General features: G+C 44.0%; 1 protein-coding gene across 8 annotated transcripts in view; it reads left to right on the forward strand.

The window, feature by feature from the left end:
- The window catches only part of EBF1 (EBF transcription factor 1), a 268,313-nt gene that overhangs the window by 17,813 nt on the left and 226,622 nt on the right, over positions 1–23,878 (forward strand). For all 8 annotated transcript variants that reach the window (XM_088173961.1, XM_088173962.1, XM_088173959.1 and 5 more), the window contains exon 6: positions 897–965. In XM_088173961.1, coding sequence (XP_088030087.1) covers positions 897–965 — 69 coding nt within the window. The remainder of the gene's footprint in view (positions 1–896; positions 966–23,878) is intronic.

Genomic DNA, 23,878 nt, shown 5'->3' on the forward strand with positions numbered 1-23,878 from the left:
GGGCAGCTCCCAGCCACAGCTCCAGGGGCACCAGGAGGAATTCCCACCTGGAGCAGGAACGTGTAGCTCACCTACGAACTCACCTGCAATACATTTATGCCTCCTTACAGAAAACAACCCTTCACAAGGTATCATCAAAAAAATCCAACAATTTAACTTCTCTTAGGAAACAACGAGCCACCTTAGCTCAAAAAGAATCCCAGCCTCGAGGTCAGCCATGGAGCAGTGCTTTGGGAGACAGAGCTTATATTTCACATGCCTGCTTTGTATCTGACCTGATGCAGGGCACCAGCCTCCAGAGCAGAGCTCTCCGTGGCATTAGTGATCATTAACATGCTCGGAAAACTTGGGGAAACAGGCGCGCTCGAGCATAAAAAGCTGCTGCTGCTGCTTGCATTTTAGCTCCCCCATTAACACCAGTGTTTCTTAGAGGGAGAATAATTGTGCTTTCGGAGTTTGGGGGGAGGTTTGCCAGTAGCTGGGGATTGTGTGGAAGCAGGAATATCTTGTGGATGTGTAACACAAGCGTTAAGCAAATGTAAAAACCAGGCTCAGCAGGGAAAAATCTGCCTTATTTTGTGTGCCAGCGTCTGCGGGACAACTGTTAAACCCCGCGGAAAAGAGGCTACAAATAGGCAGCTCTCCCTGTTTTGGGCGATCCTTGAATTATTATTTGTGAAAGGGGCAAAACCCCTCTCTTTTTATATTTTCCGTTGCTAACCAGCTGTGCAAGAAGTTAAACATCGTAATTAACCCATATGTGACCCAGTACATTTGACTGATTTGCAGGCAGGGCCGGCAGGGTAACTCGAGCTGGCAATTTGAACCCAACATGTTCGTAATGATGATTTTACAGTGTAATGGTCGCACTAAATCCTTTCGCTTTTGCTCTGTAGCCGCTGTTGTGACAAGAAAAGCTGTGGCAACAGAAATGAGACTCCATCAGATCCAGTGATAATTGACAGGTAAGGACTGCTATTGTTTCCTTCCTTTTTTTTTTTTTTTTCCTTCCTCCCTCTCCTCATTATAATGAAACACCTGCCCTGTGTTGCTAATGGGGAAGAATTAGGAGGATATGTGGATGAAATTTTGTTGTTTTTTGATACAGAATTAGTTGTGCTTTGCAGTTGTGATTGCCTTGGAAGGGCCATATGTGGGATAATGTAGGAATACTGGAGTGCCCTGCTCTGTGGAGGGCTCCAGCTCTTGTAACTGATTCATGTGCATAAAGAGGAGATTTTTCTTTCTTTCTGTGACTCAATTCACATGCTATGCCAGGGAAGCTTCAGGAATAAAATAATAATAGTTTGTGATTTATGAAATGTGGTTGGGTGCTTATAAATATTTAACTTTTATTTGAAAAATGTTTGAATCATTATCACTTAGCTACTGTAGTTCTGTTGGATGCAATCCATCTACATTTTAAGGCTTTTATTTATGCATATAAACAGTTAAGAAAATAGATCTGCAATGTAAGGTTTTTTCCCCTCCTCTTATTTTCTTTGGTTGGAATACTATTTTGACTGTATTGTCAGTTGATTAATTCATTTTTGCCTGTCTTAATTATTGTGTTTTTAAACAGATCCATATTGCTAATCTGACATCACTGAGTAAATCACTGTAGTACAATACATCTATTCCTGTTGTTCTGAGCCATGTGTAGTTTCTGTTGCTTGCCAATTATGCAAAATGGTAGCCAAAGAGCCATTTTTACATTTTAATTGTCCAAATGTGTTGTCCGAAGCCATGTGGGATAGCCAGGGTATTGTGCAGTGTTACTCTAGAGGAGTTAAATGGCCACCAAGCACCAAAAGTGTCTGTCAGGGCTGGCTGGGGACAGCAATACCCTGCACTGAGCTGTGAATAGAGGGACCCCAAAGGGGCCTACCCAAACACACAGGGGGAGGGCACAGAGCACCTGCCTCTCCTTGCATTGCTGTCTGAGCTATGTTTGCTGTGTGAAGTTTGTAGTATCTTCCATGCCAGAGCACCCATTTTATGAAAGGAGGTGAGGGGGGTTTGATGTGCTTGTGCTCATCCCAGCTCCCAGTTCTTGGATGGGCTGGGTAGGAAAGTGCTTTTATCGGATGCTTATAGCAGATGTTTTGATTAGCTGTACTAAATAATCCTGAGAATGTTTAAATTTCTGAAGATATCCCTATCTACTTTAACTAGGCATATTTTCATCTTTCCTGAGCATCAGGTAGCACCAGAGGAAGTGTGTGTGGGGGAAAGCCCCCCAGTGAAACCTGTACAGAGCTGTGTTTTATAAGCATGCTGCAGAGCTGAACACTATAAACATGGTGTTAGAGTGGCATTTTGAGCAACATGAAAGCTACAAAATTCACATGAATTTTTCATTGTACTGGAAAGTGAGATGTTAAGATGCTAATGGCAGGTTTACAGAAATATTTTGTTTAACTATCTAGTATGCAAAACTGCCAGTTGTAAATCATTTTAAATTTTGAAAGCCGGAGATGCTGTCTGTTACATGCTTCCTGAAAAATGAGGAAAACAGGTACAGGGGAAAAAAAAAACCAAAACAGCTTTAGCTTCCTAGTAGTGATCCATTCCTCAGTCTTTACCTGAATTGATGTAATAGTTACCAACTTTGAAGTTTCTTCTCAAAATGCAAGCTAATTCTAAGCTGATAATAGAAACCCTGCCTTGCCACCCGCACTGAATCACACTTGGCTTGTGAATGGGTTAAGCTTTTAGGTTCTTCACTTGGTTTTAAATTGTGACTTTGATACAGAAGGTTGATATGACTGTGGTTTGAATAACACTTGATTTTGACCTGTTCCTGTGGGTTGCAATGGCATAAGAAATTTGACTCAGCAGTACTGTAATTAGCCCTCCCTGTGTTTTTGAAACAGGATTGTGTTACCTGGATTGCATTAGTGTGGCTTCTATTGTTGCCGCTTCGCATCTGTCCCAGTAGGGTACTTAAAACCTTTTCTTGGCTGGGGCTAGTTCAAACAATTTAGGCCAAGCAAGTATGTGCTTTATACAGTTAGTGGCTTTAGTGATGTTTCTTGTGACATTTATCCTATTCATTTTTCTTGTCCCCTTTGGTTTGGAAAGGATAAAGTGATTTATACAGAGCCTTTTTACCTTAAAACGAGTCCTTTAAAATTGTTCTGTGATTAAAATGCCTGCACAAGTCAGGCCATGTGTTTGGTTGTGCTCCATTGTCACTTCTCCATGCACACAGTTTTTAACTATTATGTCAATTGATGTGCAAAGCCATATTTAGTTATTTTTATTTGCAATGAGCTTAGAGAATTCATTTACCATTTGGGCTAAAGCACTCCCACATGCCTGATGCTCTGATCAAGTCTTTGCCTATGGATTTAATCTAACTCTTGCATCAAATCTTGTGAATCCACAGACTCTGACCTAACATAGAGTTTAACATACAATCTATACATGGGATTTTTTACATATGTACTTACATGGAAATGCTATCCTCTTCTGACAAGTTGGAATACTATTTGGGATTGATTAATTCACTTTGATGAGGCTGGAGAGACATGGGATAGAGAGGGCTCTGGCTTTGTGGTGGTTTGGTGAACTTGGAGAAAAGGCTCTTTGGCAACTTCAAAGTTACATGTGTTGTATTCTTCTTCAAACCCTGGGTATATGTGAAATCAGAGTGTATTTTTTGCTAATGAAGATGTGGGTTTTAAGAAAGAAACTCTGTAGCTGTGTTTGAAACAGGATACGACTTTATTCTTTATAAAATTGTTTTATACTTTGCTCTATTATACTATGAGCAGATACAGCAGTGAAAGGGACCTAAAGAAATTTATACTCATATAAAACAGTGATTTAAATTTTCTCTGGAGAACAAAATAAATCTATTATGATTACATAGCAGCCATCCCAAGGAAGTTTCTTGGAAACCAGTGTGTGTGTTTGTATCATCTTCTTAGCATAGCCTGTATATTTTATCACTAATCCAGTTACATGTGTTGAGATGAAGATCTGATGAACAGGAACTCATTTTAAAAGAGGTATTATTGTCACAATACAAATGCACAATTCCTCCTATGAGTGCAGTGGCAAGGCTGTATTGTAATCACACTTAAGGAAAACACAGAGCACTTCCTGTTATTAAATTAAATTCTGGATTGATTTAACTTTCAAATTGTAACTCATATTTGAATTTAAAAGGTTCACAATAAAATTCCTGTGAAGAAATTGAATAAGTTGTAGTTTTATTACCACTCTGGATATGCTGGTGTCCTAACCTTTTTCCTTACAGTTATCTTAGTTCAATAAATAAAACCTCATTAGACTATTCCCATTTCAACGAGTTTATTAAATTTTACAGGAGTAATTAGCATAAGCTGTGCTAATTTTTCTGGAAGACTAATGAGAGAGCTTCCTAATTAGGTTTGCTTTGTAAGAATCAGAAAAGATGATAATGACAAAAGTCACATAGGGGAGAAAGTGGGGCTTTATGTTATTCCTTGGTTCAGGAAAAAGCCTCCTCTCTTGGCACTCTGTTCCAAACTTTTAAACCCAATTTACCATTGTCAGGACCGATATTTAATGGTGTTACCAGTGCCTTCTGGGGTTTCTTTACCTTTTATGGCTGCATCCAGTCAATAGGAGTCCTACTGACTGATAAAATAGGAATAGCCACTGCAATCCCAAATATAGTGGCAGAAAATATATATACCACATGTATCACATACATCCTGCTTGAGACATTGCATGGACAAAGGGCTGGAAGCAGGCAGTTGCTGGTTTATCCCAAATTTTGCATCTTCCCAGAGTACTTGAGCAGGCTGATGACAGTGACCTGGGATTGGCTTTGCTAATATTTACCAACAGAGGCAGGAGCCGCAGTGAGAACGTGGCCACTGTCTATCTTTTGGATTGATAATTTTTAGGTGAGGTAGAAGTCAAGGGGTTTCGTGCTGGAGCTCCCCTGGGAGGGACTGTGTGACCTTTGGGGGCAGGGGATGGCCAGGGCTTCTTCTGGCCCTGCTCTGGTAATACACTGCAGGTCTTCATGTGGCATTTTGGATGCAGTTGGGGAGCAGTGAGGAGGTTTGTGCCTTTCACAGCTCTTGTCCATGGAGCAGGGGTGGGGACTCATGGATTGGAGGTTGTAATATTTCCTATGCCTCGATATCAGATGACACCAAAGTACATTTTAATGCATGACCTCCTGCCAGTGTGTGAAAGGCCTCAGTGCTTCCAATATGTGCAGGATGCTCATCTGGGCTCTCTGTAACCTGTCCCAGCACACCCAGCCGACTCACCTACAGATGGGCTTGAAATCTTTCAGCCTGTAACCTGAAAAGTTTTATGTTTGTGGGTAGGATTTCACTGTGCAATGACATGAAAAACTCATTACCTCTGTTTTACTGCTTTACAAGTCATCAGGTAGTGGATTGTATTTTACAGGCCTGATCTTATTTTCATCCTAAATACCAGGCAGGTGGAAAAGTGACTGGAGGACTGCATCACACTCCCTGCATCCTCCCCACAAACACACTGCTTAGGTAGATGTGGCAAATAATGCATTTTGCAGTAGCTTTCCATGTCTGGAGAGAGAGGGAAGGAGATGCAGGCAGAATCTGCCCTCCAGGAGAGGTTCTGGCAGGGGGACAAGGTGGTTTTTGCTGAGAGGGAGCTGCTGAGGGGTGCTTTGCTGCAGGGGATGGGGTCAGTGCTGCAGCTGATCCCCACCAGCCCACAGGGACGTGAGTTCATCATAGCACTGGTGTCACAACAAAGTGGCAGGAGATGCCAGGTGCTCTGGCAGTGGCCCCTTAGCAGAAGTGCCAATCCCTGCCCTGTCCTGGTCATATCCTTGTCCCCCTGACCATGTCAGTACCAGACCCTGGCTGTCTGGACTCAGGGGAAGCTGTGTCTGCCAGTGTCCTGCTCCCCCCTTGCTCACACCAGGGATGGGGCTGTGGGATCCTGGGGGTCCCATCACTGGGTTTTCCACAGAGAGGGAGCAGGAGGGCGGGCATGGAGCACTCTGATACACATCCTAGGTGCAAAAATATCCCTGGGTGTGAATATTTGGCTGCAATCTGGAATTTTCTGCTGGAAAGGCCCCCTTCCCCTCCATTGCTGTGCCCCTTCCAGAGCTAGATGGGAGTTGCTGATCCATCAGGGAGGAGTCAGAGGAGCAGAAGCTGGGTGACAGAGCTACCCCCAGCACTGCACAGAGATGTCTCCCAGGCTGTCTTTTCAGGCTGTGCTGCCTAAACCCCCTGGGCCTCTGAGCAGGGTGTTCAGAGACAGAAGTTGGCCTCGAGCGCTCCATGTGAGCTCCGGGAGCCTGTGAACCCACACATTTCTGGGAGGGGAGGGACCCAAACACACATCCTCCAGGATTTGGTTGTGATTGATGCAGCTGAGAAGCATTATCCAGAACATTTCCCACATGACTTAGGCAACCAAAGGCATTTTGAGCTGTTGTGAGATAAATGGGAGACTCTGATCAGTAGATACTTCTCACACTGAGATTCAGCCTTGCATGCTTGCCCCTCTGCGAGTGCTCCTCATGCATGTGGTGTCCGTGTTCTTTCTGGTGATGAAATCACTACAGCTGGGGGTAACTTTGCAAGGATTCTTGCAAAAATCTCTTGGTTTCAGCCTGTTGGGGTTGGCACATGTCACTTCTGCTTATAAATTCCTTTATTTTGCTCTTGGGGCTGAATTAACTTGGTCAGGGTCAAACCAGCTTCTGCTTATTGTTTGTTTGATTACTCTTCTTTCTGCCTCCAACTATAAGAATTTTTGTATGATCTCAGAAGTATTATGCAAAGCCTTAATTTGGTCTGAGCTTCACTCAGAAGGTTTGTGAGTTTCTCAGCAAACCTGTTCTGACTTTTCAGTTTGTTATTAAATCCCAAACCAGGCAAGTCTTATGTGGTTTTGGGTTTCACTGCAAACATTTCACGCTACTCTAATAGTTACTTGCTTCTCCCAGTGATGCCTTTTGAATCCACAGCTGATGTTTGGGGCTTTAGTTTACTGTGATCTTATGCTTGATTATTACTATTTAATATCATTGGTGATGTAGCAGAGGCTTCTATTGCAAAGCAGGCTCACTGTGCTGAATGCTCTGTAATTTTTAAGTAAGGAGATGATCCCATTCCTGAAGAGAAATGGTTCTCCTGATGCAGAATAAAAAATGAGATTTTTCTAGGGAGACTAAAAAGCTTGTGTTGAATGTCCTGGGGATGAGGGGAACTGAAGACAAGACTGCTACTTTTGGCATTTGACTGCTAGTGCTCACCAACAGCCATGGGCCTGGCCAGCTGTGACTTGAGTGCACATATGAGATGTGCTGGACCTGCTGCCCCAGGGCCCCAAGGTCAGCTTGTCCATGTCAGTAAGTCCCTTGGGCCCTTCCTGAAAATCTGATCAGCAAGGGTTAACAATTTTTGGAGACTGAATTGCTTCGTTTTAGTCCCTAAAGTCCATCCTGAATACCCTGTGGATCTTCTTGTGCAAAGGAATCTGAGACTTCATGGATTACTCTGCTGCTCTGTTCCAGTGGCAGGATTTGGGTATTTGAGATTGGAGGTGCTTTAAAAAGTTTGGTGCAGTGACCTCCTGCAGTACCAGGAAAGCTCTGAGTGCTCTGGCCCCAGTAGGAGCCCAGGGCCTGGCAGGGTGATCCATCCCTTTGCTTTTTGTCACAAAACTTCAAATGTGCTCTTCATACCCATCGATTTCTTAATATGAGCTCCTTCTTCAAAGCATGTCCTGCAGCAGGGAGGATGTGCTGGGCACAGTGGGCTCTCTGGCTCCATGCAGCTCAGTGCCAGCTCTTCTCTCTCAAGAGTGGGGATTTTCTGGGGGAGGAAAAACCCCCTGTCTTTTTCTCATATGCATATATATACACACATAGTTTCTGGAGTGGATAAATTTCCTCTTCCATCTTAACACCTGATTTATTTCCATATTTGCTGTCGCAGTGGGAATGCATACATGAATAAGAGCAATGGGGAAATGTATTTGCAAAGATCATCCTCAGTTTTAATGCAGATTAGCTAAAATTCTTCTGAACATGAAAAATGTATCTCAGCTCTATCCCAGTGTTTACTGGATAAAAACACAATCCAAGCTTTATTCTACAGGAGCTGAGGTGTGTGAGTAGTTTTCTTCATGTGAGTTTTCATAAATGTTTTCATGTTTCAGCCACCAAAATATATTCTTATAAGTAACTGGCTACACTTATTAAAATAACCATGTTAAATTCACAGGCACTTCTGCCTGTTGGAAGTATTTAATTTTAATACAACATCTAACTAATAAAGTTAAAAGAGAGTAAGAAACACTTGTAGATTAGTGTGCATATCATTACTAAGTTTCTAGAAATGGTTTTAACACTGTCCTTAGAAGGCAGCAAGTCTCTGCAGTAGCAGTGGGAAATGTTGGTATGAATTTTCCTCTTTCCCTGCAACTTCGTGATATTTTTTCTGTAACAGTACTGGAAAAGTACAGAAAACCCATACAAAGTTCCCAGTGTGTCACATTAGCAACTTTGCATAGGTAGTTTGTGATCAGAATATATTACTGTATCAACTGGGTGTTTACTTTTTTGCTAAGGACAGTATTTTAGAGTTTTTTTTCTTTTTAAAGTGGAATGAATAATTTTCTACCTCCTTTTTATAAACGGCGTCTGGAAATAGGAAATGTGAATACGAATTTTCTGTTGCTGTTACTATGTAAATGATATGAAATTAGTTATTAAAAAGCTTTATATCAAGTCACTGAAATGATATACTGGACTGTAGTAAGGTGACCCAGATATAGAGCCTTTCAGAGCAATCATTGAAATGCTATGAACAGTGCTGTTTTGTCTTTGGGTTCTTGCTGCTTCTAAAGGTGTAGGCAGATGAAGATAACTTTAAAAAGAGCTATTTCTCCAATTACAAGCTTTTGTCCAAGAGCAAAGAAAGATTTTTCGACTAACAGCATTCACTATAACAAAATTAAATTCCCCTTCATCTGACAAGAAGCAGAGTCTGGAAATAGTTCGGGATTTTTTGTTGGGGCTGGAGCAGCAGCTGCCTCTGTACGTTGTGTTTTTCCCAGAGACTTGAGGTGGGGAGGGTGGGAGGGCACTGAGTGCTGTCCCCTTCCTTTGGGGACAACATTTCCCCTTCCCAGGGCTCTGGGGAGGGCTGGGGGAGCAGCATCCCACTGTCACCCCCCCTTCCCCCCTCCTGCCATGCCAGGAGACCCTGCCAAATCTTTTTGGGTTTGTAACAACACGTCCAATCTGGCATTCCACAACTACGGCATCTCGCTAACGGGCTGAGGCACCAGAGTTCAGTAATGTAATATAAAAAGTAATGGTGTTAGCTAACACATCCTTAATAAGATATTGTCTGCTGCTCTGCCATATGCTACCGAGCAGGCTTTCCCTCTGTGGGGCTTTTGAGTTCTCTCAATAAGATTATTTCAAATACTCTAATCCTGAATCATTGACATGAATACAAAAGCCTAGTGACATCTAATAGATGCCTCTTAGCTTTGCTTTTCCTCTTGTTCCTTTCCTTTTTCTTCTCTTTTTACCTGACAAAAAGCTTACAGACACTTGGGCTCTGTCTCTCAGTACCAGCATGTGGGTCCCCTCATGAAATATAAAGGAGGAAAAAGGGCTGACATAGGGCTGATAAGCCACAGAGCAAAGGACCATAGAATTAAAAGTAAATGCCAGTAAATCCTACCCTGTACACTCAGTTGTTCTTTTATTGTTTTCTTGAATTCTTCCAGTGCCATGCTGGGCTAAAAAGAGATGAAAAAAAAAATGGTGTTACTAAGAAAAAAAGAAAAAGGTGATGCTACAATGCCAGGGTCATATAGGCTTGCTTGATTCTTGGGTTTTCCTAGTGCTCCTCTCACCTTGACTTTCTAATCAGAGTTGCAAACATTCAGCTAAACACATAATTCAATTAGATGGATGTTTAGGTCATGTTTTTCAAAAATTAATTAAAAAAAGAGAAGACGACATCCTCGAGTAACATGATTGTGACCCTGGAACCGATTAATTTTATATAACTGTTAGAAAGACTTAATATTACAATGTGAGTGTCTAGCAATCAAAAATGATCTTCCTCTTAGTGTTGTCTTGATTGTCAGAGGCAGAAAATAATTTTCTGTTCATCTCCTTTTGGATTTTGACAAACTGTTCATCTGTTGACTCCAAACTCTGCCTTTGGGAAAAATTACTGGTGCAGGATACAGCCAGTGTCTACAATGGGTTAAAAATAAGCTATTTAAAACACAATACTTTTCTTTAATTTTTATGCATGGTTCTGCAGAGAGACTCTCAGGCTCTCCTGACCAGGATAACCATCAACTTCCACCCAGTTGAGTCAGGTCTCCTCTGTAAACTCCCTCAATATAATCCTTCAGTTGGATTTTTTGGCATATGCATCACTACATAACCATTGGCTGACTTCCCAGATGTTAAGTCACTTTGATAAGTGGATGTTAAAAACCACTTTACCTAGTTCAAATTTTGTAGAAAGATGACACAAGGAGAGGAGAAATGTATTCTGTGTTCATTATAAAGTTCTTTGCTCTGAAAGAAGAATAAAATTAGCCACACTCAGAGCTATTAAGATCTGATGGTCTCTTCCCAGCTGCTCCAGGTGCCTCCACATCTCTGGCACAGTCCTGCATGAGCTGGGATTTGGCTGCAGAGGGGAGTCTACACCCTGGAATATCTTTCTGGGGGTTTTATAGGCAGGATGAGGAAAGGACCTGCAGCTTGGATCAGGATTTACTCCTTTTTTAATGAAAAGTGAGGAAATTCAGCTGCCTTACAAACTAGTGCCCTGGAGTTTTCTGTGGTCTGGGGCAGAATTTGTTTCTCATGCTGTTTTTTATGTGTTAAAAGCAGCTCTGTAAAGCTTTTTTTCTTCTCTCTGGGTCTTTCTGTTGGTACCATGGCCTGGTGCTACTGGGCCCTATTGCACTGTGAGGCTGCTGAGTGAGGGATGCACAATAGGAGAGTCTCTTCCCTATGGAGCTGTTTAGGCAAGACAATCCCTAGGCTTTTTTTTTTTTTTTTTTTTAAGCACAGTGAGCTCCATAATAGCTCTAGCATTCTGAAAAATGGAATAAACTGTACTGTGGTGTAGGAGGAAAACTTCTCGCTGAACCCCATTATGGGTACATAAATTGTCATCTGTCATGTACCACGTGGCAGGAGAGAGGAACTTTCCTTTTTTTTTTTTTCCTGAAGGATTGCCCTGCTGTGACAATGGTAACTCAATTTGTCAGAAATTACAAGAGCATTAATACATCATGCCCTAATGTTTCATTAGTACATTAATACTTTTGAAGTCATCGGAATTTCCCTAATAAATGTCTTCAAAGTTGGCTGGCCATTCATAAATGTGAGTTTTCAGCATTATAATTGTAATTGAGATACCTATTTTCCCTGATTAATCCTTGGAGTTTGTGTGGAACAATCAGCCTTGTTGACATCGGCCCTTGAAAGAATAACACGCTGTTAGTTAATATTTGTGTTATTGCAGAGTGGCATGATTTGGAGGGGGAAAAAAATAGGGAGACTATTCTCGGGGAAACAAAAGAGAATTTTGGGAATGCTTTTTGCCATGGTAACCCAGTTATTGCTCATTAATCTGTCACCTATGAAACGAGTTCCAGACTCCGACACGCCGCAGCATCCCCGGGGGTCGCGGTACCTGCGGCCGCCCCTGGGAGGGTTCCCAGCCACCAAATCCCATCATGTGCCTGGATGGGCCTCAAAGAGGGCACCCCCCTCCCTGCCTGGGCCACCTGGGCTGCCTGGCCCTGCCACCCCAAGAGCAGCTCCCCGGGGTGATGGGGAGCCAGCCCGTGGGCGCCGCTGCGCTGGCTTTAGGGGCTGCCTGTATCTCCAGAAGGAAGGAAGTTTTTTTTCCCTCATTTCCAAGATAAGGTGTCATTCATGAGAGCAGCGTGCTGAACTAATCAGGTTAATTGAGAGGCCCTGAATAGCTCTCATTGAGCGGATCCCTCCTTCCTGCTCAAGGCAGATAGTGCAGACGGAGAGATTACAAGTGCTTTAAACTCTTTCTCTCCATCTCTGAATTTCACACCCATTTCAGGATGACGAGGGTCAGAGCAGACGTGTGACACGGGGGTTGTACAATTTAGCTTTGCTGGGAGCAAGCTTTTATTTTTGTTGTTTGGGTTTTGGTGTGGTGGTTTTTTTTGTTGTTGTTTTTTTTTTTTTTTAATCATCATCATTGTGATTATTTTTCAGTGAGGCCAGTGCTTCCCATCTCTCCTGATGCCAGGGACACCCTGCTGATTTACACCAGCTGGAGTGGCGTAAATTACTCCACTGTTTTGGAAAGATGCAGAGGACATTTGGAAAGATGTGGAAGACTAATGTAGTCATGTGATTGGCTCTAGATTGACCTGCTCCTGAGTGTTGTTAATATTAAAATTATTTCAGACCTAACTCATGGCAGGGCTGCAGGAAACATTAATTTTAAAAAGATGTTTTCAGTGTTTGAAGCAGATAGCAGTGGGGTTTATTGCTTTTATGGTATCATTTCCCTTTAAACCCTTCTAATCGAAGTGGCTGTACGTAATTTTATTCAAGTTTACCAGAATGTGAAAGCATTTCCCTCTGGATACTCTTGCCAAATTAGGAACAGCCAGGCTCCAAACCTCATCCTAATCTTCCTACTTGCCACAGTCTATTACATTTTCTTTGCAAATTGTAACTGTTAGGGTGAAGAAGAGAGAATTTTCAGGAAAACAAATTCCCCCCAAAGTAGTGTGTGTGTGTCCCCACTTCTCCAAGCTTAGTTCAATTTAAACATGAGCTAAACATGAGCATCGTTGTCCCTGTTGGCCCCCTCCTCTCCCCCAGCTTCTTTTCCTTGCAAGTTTCAGGAATGACTTTAATTATCTCTACAATCAAATTCTCACTGCTGTCCCTGTGAAAGCGTGTAGTCATGGATTGCTGGGATTATTTTCTTTAGCACTTGGGGATAGAGAAACTGGTTGTTTGGAAATGAGAACCAGCTGGGTTCTCAGAGCTGGCGTTTGGAGGGAGCCACTTTGCACAGAAAGCCCAGTGCTGAGCAGAGCCTGGGCTCAGCCCCCAGACTGCCCCTGCTGCCTTGGCCACAAGGGATTAGGACATGGCAGGGCTGGGTTTTTATTTTGTTTATCTCATTCATATGCATCTCCAGGGTGGCTGCTGCCAGGGCTGGCCTGAACTCCTCACCAAAGTTTCTGGAGGCAGAGGTGCACCCTTGCAGTCCCATCCCTGGCTTCTCCCTCCTGCCTGAAACAGAGAAAACAAAATTAATTAATAGAAATCAATCCAAATAACTATAATAGACACAAGTTGTGCAGACGGCAGGTAAGCACGTAAAGAGACATAAATACAACGAAGGGAAGAGCAGAGATACCTTATGTTATCTTAACAGCTTTTGTTGCCCTAGAAGACAAGCTGCAGGGTGAGGTTCTTCCTTTCTTCCAGTTTGGAGAAATTAGTTATTTGTCATACCTTATTAATCTGTTTAAGTGCCAAATTAAATTTAAAATTAGGACTATATATGCAGTAAGAAATTACATGAGCTATGCTTTTAGCTGAGTATTTTGTCATAGGGAAAGGCACAGAAATCTTTGTTTAGTTATACGGATGTAAATTTGGAGATATTTCACTGGCTTTAAGGCAGCTGCTTCATATTTCTGTCTCTTTAAGAGAGAAGTATTCATTCTTTGAGATACAAGGATTTGTTTCTAGAGTTTATTTACATTTTAAGATATCAATATAAAATACATTTACATGTATATTTTCTACTTTCAAGGTTCTCTCACACTTGCACATTGTGTTTCTCTACATACTGTTAGGTTGGTTTATAGTTTAAATTGTAACTTCTCAATGTTTGAAATGCAATAGTGAATTGGTAAATTGGTAGTAAATTGGCAGCTTAGATAAAAAGTCAAGAAAAGAAATCCTTCTGTTCCTTATAAAAAAGTTTATTGCAAAGAACTTAACTGATCACTGAGCTTTGAGCAGCTACTTATAAATTACTTGATTTCTTTAATGCCTGGGATACAATGACTTTGACTCTATTAATATCCCCTTTAGCACAACTAAATTGTTTTTTGAAAGATGAAACCATTTAGTTCTGATATTTCGATCACACCATGACCTAAAATCTCTCATATATGTTATATGCATTTTCACATGCATACTATGGATTTGTATTTTTGGTGGGTTTGGTTTTATTGGTTTTCTTTTTTTTTTTTTTAAATCTGGATTTTCTGTTTGTTTTCTTTTTAATTTAATTTTATTCCCCCCCTCCCACCCCCCCAACAAATAACTGCTGCATTTCCAGTCACTCAAATTTGGACAGAATTTTACTTCCTGTTTCAAAGGTCAAGGAAAGCTGACCTCAACAGCAGTGTTGAGGCTGCTGAATTATTCATATCATTGACTTTGTGTCAGCTTCCACATTTGTGCAGAGGGATGTTTTATTCATTTATCTCATTTAGGGACCTGCTCTGCACCTGTTTCTACCATTAAGTACCCTGTAATTTGCATTTGATGCTAATTTAGTTTCATATCAGCCTGGTCCCCTCTTGTTAATTTAATTTTCTAAGACCCTTTTCATTACAGTAGAAATGTTTCCCTCTTTAAAGCAAACATCTATACAAGTAATTGTATAAACTGCCTTTTAAATAATATCTTTTAGAAGATTCCATCGTTTAATTCCTTAATTCCTATAATTAGCCATGGTTTGATTAATGTTTCAAAGGGTTAAATTAAAATGCAGAATTACTCAAATGCATACTTGAATAATTTTCCCTCTGCTGATAACAGTTTCTGCATTACTGCTTTTATTCTCCTCGTGATTCTGAATATTACATGTACTAACAAGCACTAATTTTCCTGATGTAGTGATTTTCCTATGCTGAGCAATAGTGGGTTTTAATGTACAATTGTTGGGAACTCCACATTGCCAGTGGGATACTTAATTTTTTTTTTTTCTCCTTCTGATCGATTGCAAACAGTTGAGAGGAAATGCTGTGGCTGAGCTGCTCTGGGTTCCTTTCCAGATTTTAAGAAACTTAGAGATCCTTTATTTTGCCAACAAGCATCGCTGCTGTGTTCTCACAAACTGCGTGATTAGCGCTGATCTCTGCGGAGAATCATTTGGCAATATTTACAACCATCATGGATTTGTTTGTGGAGGTGAAAATTTGCATCTGCTGTGATCCTACAGGGCAAAATGCTCCAGGGTTCTCACCCCCGGGCACATGGATGTGTGTTCAGAGCAGGAATATGGCACTGGGGTAAATCAATGACCAGAGGGGCTGTAGTGGAAAATCAAGTCCCTTCTCTCCCCTGCGGGTTTATTTAGGATAAAGCTGGATAATTGCAGTGGGGCGGGCGCTGTGCCGGGGGATGGACACCTCCTCCCCTCCCTCTCCAGCCGGGGGGAAATGGAGATGTTGATTCCGAGCTTTCAGAGGTACAAAGCCCCATTCCTTGGTGTCGGGGAGGGGACAGGGACATCAGCACACACAGGGCTGGGAGCAGCGGGCAGCTGGGCTTCACGACCCTGCAAAGCAGCCCAAGCTAATTCCTCTGTCTGTTTACAGTGGGGAGGGGGAGTCGGGGCATCTCTCCCAGGGGACTGTCTCCCCAAATTCTTCCACGCCCTCCTGGGGACAGGAGAGATTTGGTGTTTGGCTCGGTGTTGATGCTCCAGCCCGTTGCTGCAGTGCTGTGTGTGACAGGAAAGATGCAAATCCTGCACAGGGGATCAGCTGTGCATCTGCTTTTGTTTTGCCCCGGCAGAAGGTGACACTCCTCCTCCTCCTCCTCCTGAAGTCCTGGCGAGTTTGGGAAGAGGTGCCTGTGGGTTTGGGGTGAAATGAGGCCATTCTGCCTCTGGGGTCTTGCTCCCAATAGTGCCCAGAGCTGCTCCAGGGGCTGAGTTTGGCTGTGATAATCCCAAAAGTGTGTTTTCTGTTACACGACATGCCACTTAGATAGATGAGCCTGAGACCTGGGCTCTGGAGCTGCTAGTAGCACAAGGATTTAATATTTAAAAATTGAGTTGAAACAAAACCTCAGGTTTGTGGGTTTTTTTACTCTTTCTGGTGGCAAAGATGCCTCACAGGCTCTGTTTGTGCTGGCAGAGCACCCAGACCTGGTGTCAGGGTTCCAATGTTTGTGCCCTCCTGAGCATTCCCAGTTGCAGGAGTACCAGGGCTGAGGGATGGACCCTGCAAGCCTCACCTTTCCCAGGAGCCCACAGATTCAGATATTCATAATAGCTCCCCCTTTATTTTGTCACATACTCACAAGAACGGCCTCAGAGCTGGGCATTTCCTGAGTATTAATGACCAGCTGGGGTTAATGGCCCTTGCTTGTGCCTTGAGCCATCAGCTCCTCCCGACTGGTCATTAATTCCCAGGAAAAGCCCTCTGTGGAGGTCATTATTGCCTAATTATCTCCATACACTTTAATGCCAGTTTTGACAATGTACAGTCTCATACTTTGAGTTATAGGTACTTTATAATTCATTAAATAGCTTATCATTAAAACTGCAGATGATCTTGATTATTATTTATTAATGTTTTCCCTTTGATTTTTTTTTAATTTTAAATCTGATGCTCCCGTTTCTGGAGGAAGGAAGGGACAAAGGTAGATGGGGTATGGCTCCAATGTCAAAAGCTGTCACACAGCAGGTCTCTCTGTCTGGAGGGGTCTTCCCTGGCTTTGAGAAGGTCCCAAAAGCATCTGCCAGTGGAGCCCAGACCTCGGTTCAGAGCTCACCTTGCTCAGCCCTTAGCAGAGACTTGGGGAGCAGTGGGATGGCCCTGGAAGCATTGGCAGCATCTGGCCCACAGTTTTGGCAGTTCTTGACTCATTTTTCTCTTCACCCTGGTCCACATTCAGACTTGGGTTTGCTTTGGGAGCCCTTTCTCACCTCAGTGAGGTTGTTCACAGGGTGAGCTCTGTTTGGGTTCAGGGTTTGGCCCCTCCCCAGCAGCATCAGGTGGGTGCTGTGTTTGAGCAGTTAGGTGGGGTGGGAAATAAATGGGACAGATTGAAGCCAAGCAGAGGGACTGTAATTTCTGCTTTTTAATAAGAGTGTGCATCTCTTCCTCCTGGGAACAGCTTCTCTTCCTGTCACTCAGGTGTGTCTGTGCATGGTGTGACAGAGCTGCAGGTGCAGAGGCTCAGAGCTCTGCCTGTGTGCTGGGAAAGAGCCACACTCAGCCCCGCCTGGGCTCCTTGCTGGAATCACAGCCTGTGGAAGTGGCCAGAGGAGCACTGACACTGATTCTAGGAGAATTTTCTGTCTTATTTGCCCCAAATGGCCTGATCCTGCAACCTTGGCTAGTTCTTTATTTTCCACTCTTTCCCCCAGGCTTTACATATGAAATATCTGGATAGCAGCAAGCTAAACCTTTGTGTCTGTGCTTTCTCTGAGCTTTTGCTGTGCAGAAGCCCTGGTCAGCACCAAGGGGGGCTGTGACCCTTCTGGGCCCGCTCAGGGGCCACGATCCTGCCCTGTGCTTGGGGCAGATTGCAGTGGCAGGAGGTCTCTGTTAGCCAGAAAACCTGTCAGAGTGTTTGCTCCTTGTACTCAGTCATTACTTGTATTTTAGCTGCCAGACAGCATCAAGTTGCTTCACCAGCAACAATAATAATACTAATAATAATGCTGCACTTTTTGAGCTGTTTTCTTCATTACCTGCATCTCTGTTGGTTTTATGTTTGCTGGAGGAAAAGTTGTATGTGGATGTGAAAATACTGGCCCCATTGAGCCGTGCCATTACCTTTGGAGGAGGCCAAATTTCACCCAGTGTATTTGGTTTTCTACCTCTGAGCCGTGTTTGTTTACAAAACCTTCTTCTGAACTGCTGTAAACTGCCCAGCCCAGCTGCCTCCCTGTCCCAGTTTGCTCAGGCCTTCTCCAGAAACCAGTCCGTTTTGATTAAAATCATAATGTCATTTGAAAGCAGGGAAGCAAACCAACCCAAAGCCTTGTGCAAAGTTTGAAAGTAGCAAGTTGCTGCCGAGAGGGAAAAGGAAAAAAAAAACCAACCAAAACCCTTAAAATTGAGACTCAACGGGTCTCCTGTTACTGCTGTCCAAGGGCTTGAGGCTGATGAAGAGTTACACGCTGAATTAAAAAAAAAAAAAAAAAAAAAAAAAAAAAAAAAAAAAAAAAAAAAAAAAAAGAGGGCAAAAGGGAGCAGTGTTATTTACTTATTTATTTAAGAGCCTAAAAGATTTATGGTAAAGCTAATTTCGGAGCGCGCTCGGCTCTGCATCCCGGCTGTGCGGAGCGGGGCAGCGGCAGGCTCCGGGGCCGGCTCTCCCCGGCGCTCTCAGAGCTGCCATTGTCGGGGCCGTGAATCGGGGCTCACATCGGGGCTCACACCGGGGCTCGGAGCTGCCAAATCCCGCCCGGGGCCGGGCCCGGGGCAGGGACCCCCGGCCGGGACAGCGGCGGCTCCGCGGTGCCGCCCGGGAGCGCTCGGGACGGGCCGGGGGCACTGCGGGGACCCCCCTGCCTGCCCCCTCTGCTTTCTTTCTCTCTCCTTTTCCTTCCTCTTCCCCCTTATTGTCCCTCTCTTTTCCTTTTTTTAAACTTATATTTCACTTTTCTTCTTCTATTTTCTTTCTCTCTTGTTTCTTCTTTCTTGCCACTTCCTTCTATTTCTCTTCTATTTTCTCTCCGCTCTCCAGTTTTCTCTCTCGTCTTTTCATTCTCCTCTCTCTTGTTTCCTTTTCCCTTTTTCATTTCCCTCCTTCAATTCCTTTCCCCTTCCCCTTTTTCCTTTCCCTCCTCCAATTTCTTTCCCCTTTCCATTTTTCCTTTCCCTCCTCGAATTCCTTTTCCCTATTCCCTTTTCCTTTCTCCTTCTTCCCTTCTCTTATTCTCCTCACCTTTTCCCTTATTTTTCCTTCTCTCCCACTTTTTCCTTTCACTTCTTTCTCTTTTTTTTTTGTTATTTTACTTTCTTCTCTCTTCCACTTTTCTCCCTCTCTCTTCTTTCTGCCTCTCTAATTGCTCCCTTGCTAAGAGCCAAAGGCAGAATTACAAATGCAGCCTTGGCATTGTGGTTTGCAGGATTCTTCAGGGATGTTTTCTTCTGCACAGTATGTTCTGTATCTTCCTTTTGGATCGTCATCTCTGTGAAAGAGAAAATATTCCTTCTCTGTTCTGAGCACAGAAGCATGGTAGAATTATGAAGTGTAAGGAACGTTCTTCCCTTTCTCAACATCCATATAATTACTGTCAAGCCAAACCAAAAAGCCTCAGGCTTAGAGATCACTAGAGTAAAGTTACATTTCGCAAGACAAAAACTGAACTCAATGCACAAAACAAAAAAAATGGTGACCAATTCTGTGTCAAAGACTAAAAGCAGGCATGACATTTTGCTAGGAAAAAGCAGAAGCACTCGGGTTTGTTACCATATGGAATATAAATTAGTTTTATTTATATTTATTTGTTCCCTTCTGCTTTGCAAGGAGCAAACTGAGCTATTAAAAGTCTTGATATTTTTTGTTTTTTTCAAAAGAATTAATAACATCAATGAAGAAAACATTGGAGGGGGGAATAGATGTGCTGTACAGTGACGACATTGCCTTTTTTTAAGTTCTAATTCCAGGGTGGGAGCACGGGAGCTGTGTTGGATGGGAAATGTATTCATGCAATGAAAGGCTGCATTTGAAAGCAGCTTTTTTTTTTTTTTTTTCTTCTTTTTGTTTACATTTTCAGCAGAACCAAGATGACACAGCTGGGCATGTTCAAAGCGAAATAAAAATAGGAGTGAATAAATAAATAGTAGTAAAGAATAGTAGTAAATAAAAATGAAACCGAGCGAGCGCCGTGCGGAGCCTTGCGGAAGGGGCTGGGAAGGGGCTGCCAGGCTGGGAAGGTGGTGCCAGGCTGGGAAGGGGCTGGGAAGGTGGTGTCAGGCTGGGAAGGTGGTGCCAGGCTGGGAAGGTGGTGCCAGGCTGGGAAGGGGCTGCCAGCTGATGCCCAGGGAAGGAGGTTGGGTGGTGCAGGGAAGAAGAGGCTGGTGGGGCAGCAGCAGAGCTGGGCTTCTCTGGAACAAGTTTTTCCTCCCATGCTGTGCTCCCATGGCTTAGCCCTGCCCTGGCAGGCTCGTGCCGTGAGCTGAGCATTCTTTTGGATGTTTTGGGGTGCAGTGTTTACTTCAGAAAGGGGAATTTTGGCTGCCTGTCCCCATGCCATCTAGAAGGAAGAGAAAGAGGAGGGGGTGGGAAAAGCAGGGAGGCTGCTGGTGGGGGGGGCTGGGAGCTGTAAGAGAAGAGGCTGGGAGACCTGGAAGTGGCAGGCAGACAGAGATAGATAGCAATTAGGATCTAGAAGCAGGCCGGGAGATAAGGAGTCACCGAAGATTTACTGTATGTATATGGACAGAAAGAAAGAGCGAGTACATTGGGAGCAGGGAGGGAGGTGTGCACGCACAGTAAATCTCTGGTGATGCCATATCTCTGGCAGCTCCTGCATCCTAATTGCTCTCTCCTTGGCTGCTGCTTTCTGGCCTCCAGCCACTTTCTCTCCCTTTCCCTTCCTACCTCCAGCACCACCTCCGCGAGGCAGCGTTCAGCCTCTGCAGGGCTGGGAAAGGCACTGCTCCCCTGCCATGGCTGGAGAGCTTTTCCTCTGCTGGGATCTGTGCTTTGCTTTCCAGCGCCTCCAGTGAGCCCTGGGGAGCAGAGAGGAGCTGGAAATGCCGTGGGTTTGCTCCTCGTTCCTGGACTTGGGGGCACAGCCGGGTGACCTGCACCCCTCGGGGCTTTTCCCTACCCGCAGTAGGAGCCCTTTGTGGCAGCTGCTCAGGAACCAGGGAATTGCATTTGCAAGGGGGATCAAGATGGGTTTGTGAATGTCACCATGGGGATCAAGGGCAGCCCCGAGCTCCAGCTTGTGCTCGCCAGGACAGCAACAATCTTTGCAGTCTCAAGAGAGTTTGGGCATTGCTACCACTCTGAAATTTACTTTTAGGATCCTCTTCTTTGTCCAGGAACAACCTCTAAAGGTCTTTCCTCACCTTCTCAACATCACATGGGAGTTTTCTTGGGTCACGTTCTATTTGCTTTAAGAACATGAGTGGCCCCAAGGACCTTCTCACAAGTAGGATTTACCTCTTGATGTCAGAAAGATGGTGGGATCTGCAGTCTTGCACTGAACCTTGCATCCCTTTAACTTTTGAGGATTTTTTCTCTACCAGACAGGAATAAATGCCTTTTTGAAGCACAGTATCATATTCTGTCATGCATCTTAGAGATCATCTCCTGATTTGTTCAAACTCATACCAGTAATGCTTAATTAGAAGAGTTTTATAACAAGTAAATATTTTCTTAAATGCATAATTGATTGTGGAGGGAAGGAAGAACTGCAGGAATGGAAATCATACATCATTTCATTATTAATGGCAATGTCTAAATAAAATGCAGACCTTGTCATATTTAATGGATGGCTGAGTCCATTCTGCTTTAAAATGCAAACTGCCTTTTTTTTTTTTTTAAAGGTGCCTGCATAATTTCAGCCAGTTTAGGTGGAATTTAAGATTTTCATAATGTGTTTGAGGGATTTAAAGTTTGTATGACCTAAACTAAGTTGTCTCAGAGCAAACCAATAAGGAAATGGTCTTGGCATAGGTTTGAAAGTTAATGTTGTCTTAAATTTTTTTCCCCCCTGAATAAATTAATTTAGGGATTTTCTTACAAACTGCATAACACCTAATGAAGGTTTTATATTTTTATTGTATATAAAAGTGAAGCTGGTGGAGCTCTGCAGATTTACACTCACTGCAGCTGTGGTGATTAGTGTTACCAAAAGGCAAATTCTGATTCTTGACCATTTATTAGCTGTGAGAGCTGAGGAGTGCTGTGAGCATTGCTGGGTGGTGCTGGGCTCTGAAGAGGATTTGTGCAGCACAAGTCATCCTGCCCTGGCTCTGGAGAGCCTGGCACCAGACAAAAGACACGAGGGAGATGTGGTGTCTGAGCACATCAGGGATTTAAGCATCAGAGAGAGGCGAGCAGGGGATGGGTTAGGAAATGAAGACCAGACCTGCTGCTTGCTCAGTCCCTCAGCTTCTGGCTCCAGTGGGAGTGGGGGCCCTTGGGGCTGTGCTGTGTTTGCCTCCACATGAAGAAGCCTTGAGGGGCTTTGAGTGTGTGCCAGTCTGGATTGCAGAGCAAAGCTTGTTCACCGGAGAATGGACTGAGGTGGGATGGGTGCAGGTGTCCATGTCCTCGCTGTGTGGAGAAAGGTTTCCAGAGCTGGCTGCAGCTTGGGGGCACTTTTTGTGCCTTGTCTTAAGGACCTGATCCATCAGGGCAGCACCGGGAGCTCCTCTCAGCAGAGCTTCCAGACTTTGTCCCAGCGCCTTACAAAGCTGGAGAAATTTGTCATATTATCCTCTGTGTGAGTGCCAGGAACAGCCACATGTTCCCATGACAGGTACAGGTGCCAGACACAGCACAGGCCAATTTTCTTCTGGCAGGATCACTCAGAATATATCATGGCACAGCCAGGACAGGAATGGATCCGTGTCTGAGCAGTGCCAGGGATGCAGACTGTCCCTGCTGGGAACCTCTGCCTCTGGCTCAGGTGACACCCAGCACCCAGTCTGGGGTCCTGACAGCCGTGGTGGGATGGCTGGGAGAGGAGAGAGGGTGACTGCAGGTGAAATGCAATGGTGAGAGGCAGAATGACTGAACTTGAAGCATCTTGGCAGCCCTGGGCACATGCTACAGCTGGTGCTTGCAAAAGGATGTCAGGGATTTTGTTCCCCGACCTTTGGCAGTGCTGTTGTGTCTTCCTTGCCCAGCACAGACCACAGAGGCCTTTAGATCTGAGCTATGGAGAGCTCCTGCTCTTCTCATCTCTAAATCTTTAAAATATTGCAAATAGTTCATTTGTTTTAAAGCTTTAAACTCAAGCCTTTGATGTTGCTTTTAGGAAGTTAAATAATAAAGCACAGTGTTCTCTGAACGAGGGCTTTTGTCAGAAAACCTTGCTTTACAATGAAAAGAAGGAAAACATAAATAAATGATACTCAAATATTTATAAAGGCATTCAGCAGATCAAAATGTTTCATTCTGCCTTTATATTGTTACTTCGTGTCTCCCCATCTGAGACTATTTTTGGTTTAAACCATGCAGCGCAGAATGTATTTTGCTTCTTATATCGCTAATTTGCAGTGTTTTACTGAGTCCTTTCTCACAGGGACATCAGCAAGGCATTCAAGGGATAGGTATGTAAATATGGGGAGGTTGGTGCTGTGGCTGCCAGTTCTGTGCCTCCCTGCCATGGGTGAGCTCCAGTGGCAGAAACGAGGCTGCTCCAGGGATAACATTAATTGTCCAAAGGCTGACTGAGCACTCTGTATTTCTCTTTCAGCAGTGCACATGTGAGAGAAGCCTCTGCCCCTAACATGTGTGAGGTGCCACTGCCTCCTCCTGCCCAGGGAATATGGGATTCCCTGCTCCTGTCTGGGGCAAATCCCTGTCTCCAGTTCCTTTTAAGCCAACAGCAGGAATGCATCTTGAGCCCATTGCTGTGAGCAGGGGTATTGGTGGTCTCCTGGCTGCTTTTCCCCACCCTCTGGATTGAGGGAAAACTGCTCTTGCTCCAAGGAAGGGGGTCTCTAGAGGCAGAGATTCCAGGAGCACTTTAGAAGTCATATTTGGTTTGTTGGCTTTTTTTCCAAATAAATACTTGGCATCACTTCTGCCAGCATCTGAGCTCCTTCAGGTCCTTGTCTCTCCACGTTGCCCATGAACTGTGCTGCCATCAGTGAGGTCTGGTCATGGTGTCATTGCCCCGAGGAA

This window comes from Sturnus vulgaris, chromosome 15, assembly GCF_052056855.1.
Source record: "Sturnus vulgaris isolate bStuVul1 chromosome 15, bStuVul1.hap1, whole genome shotgun sequence".
Lineage (NCBI taxonomy): Eukaryota > Metazoa > Chordata > Aves > Passeriformes > Sturnidae > Sturnus > Sturnus vulgaris.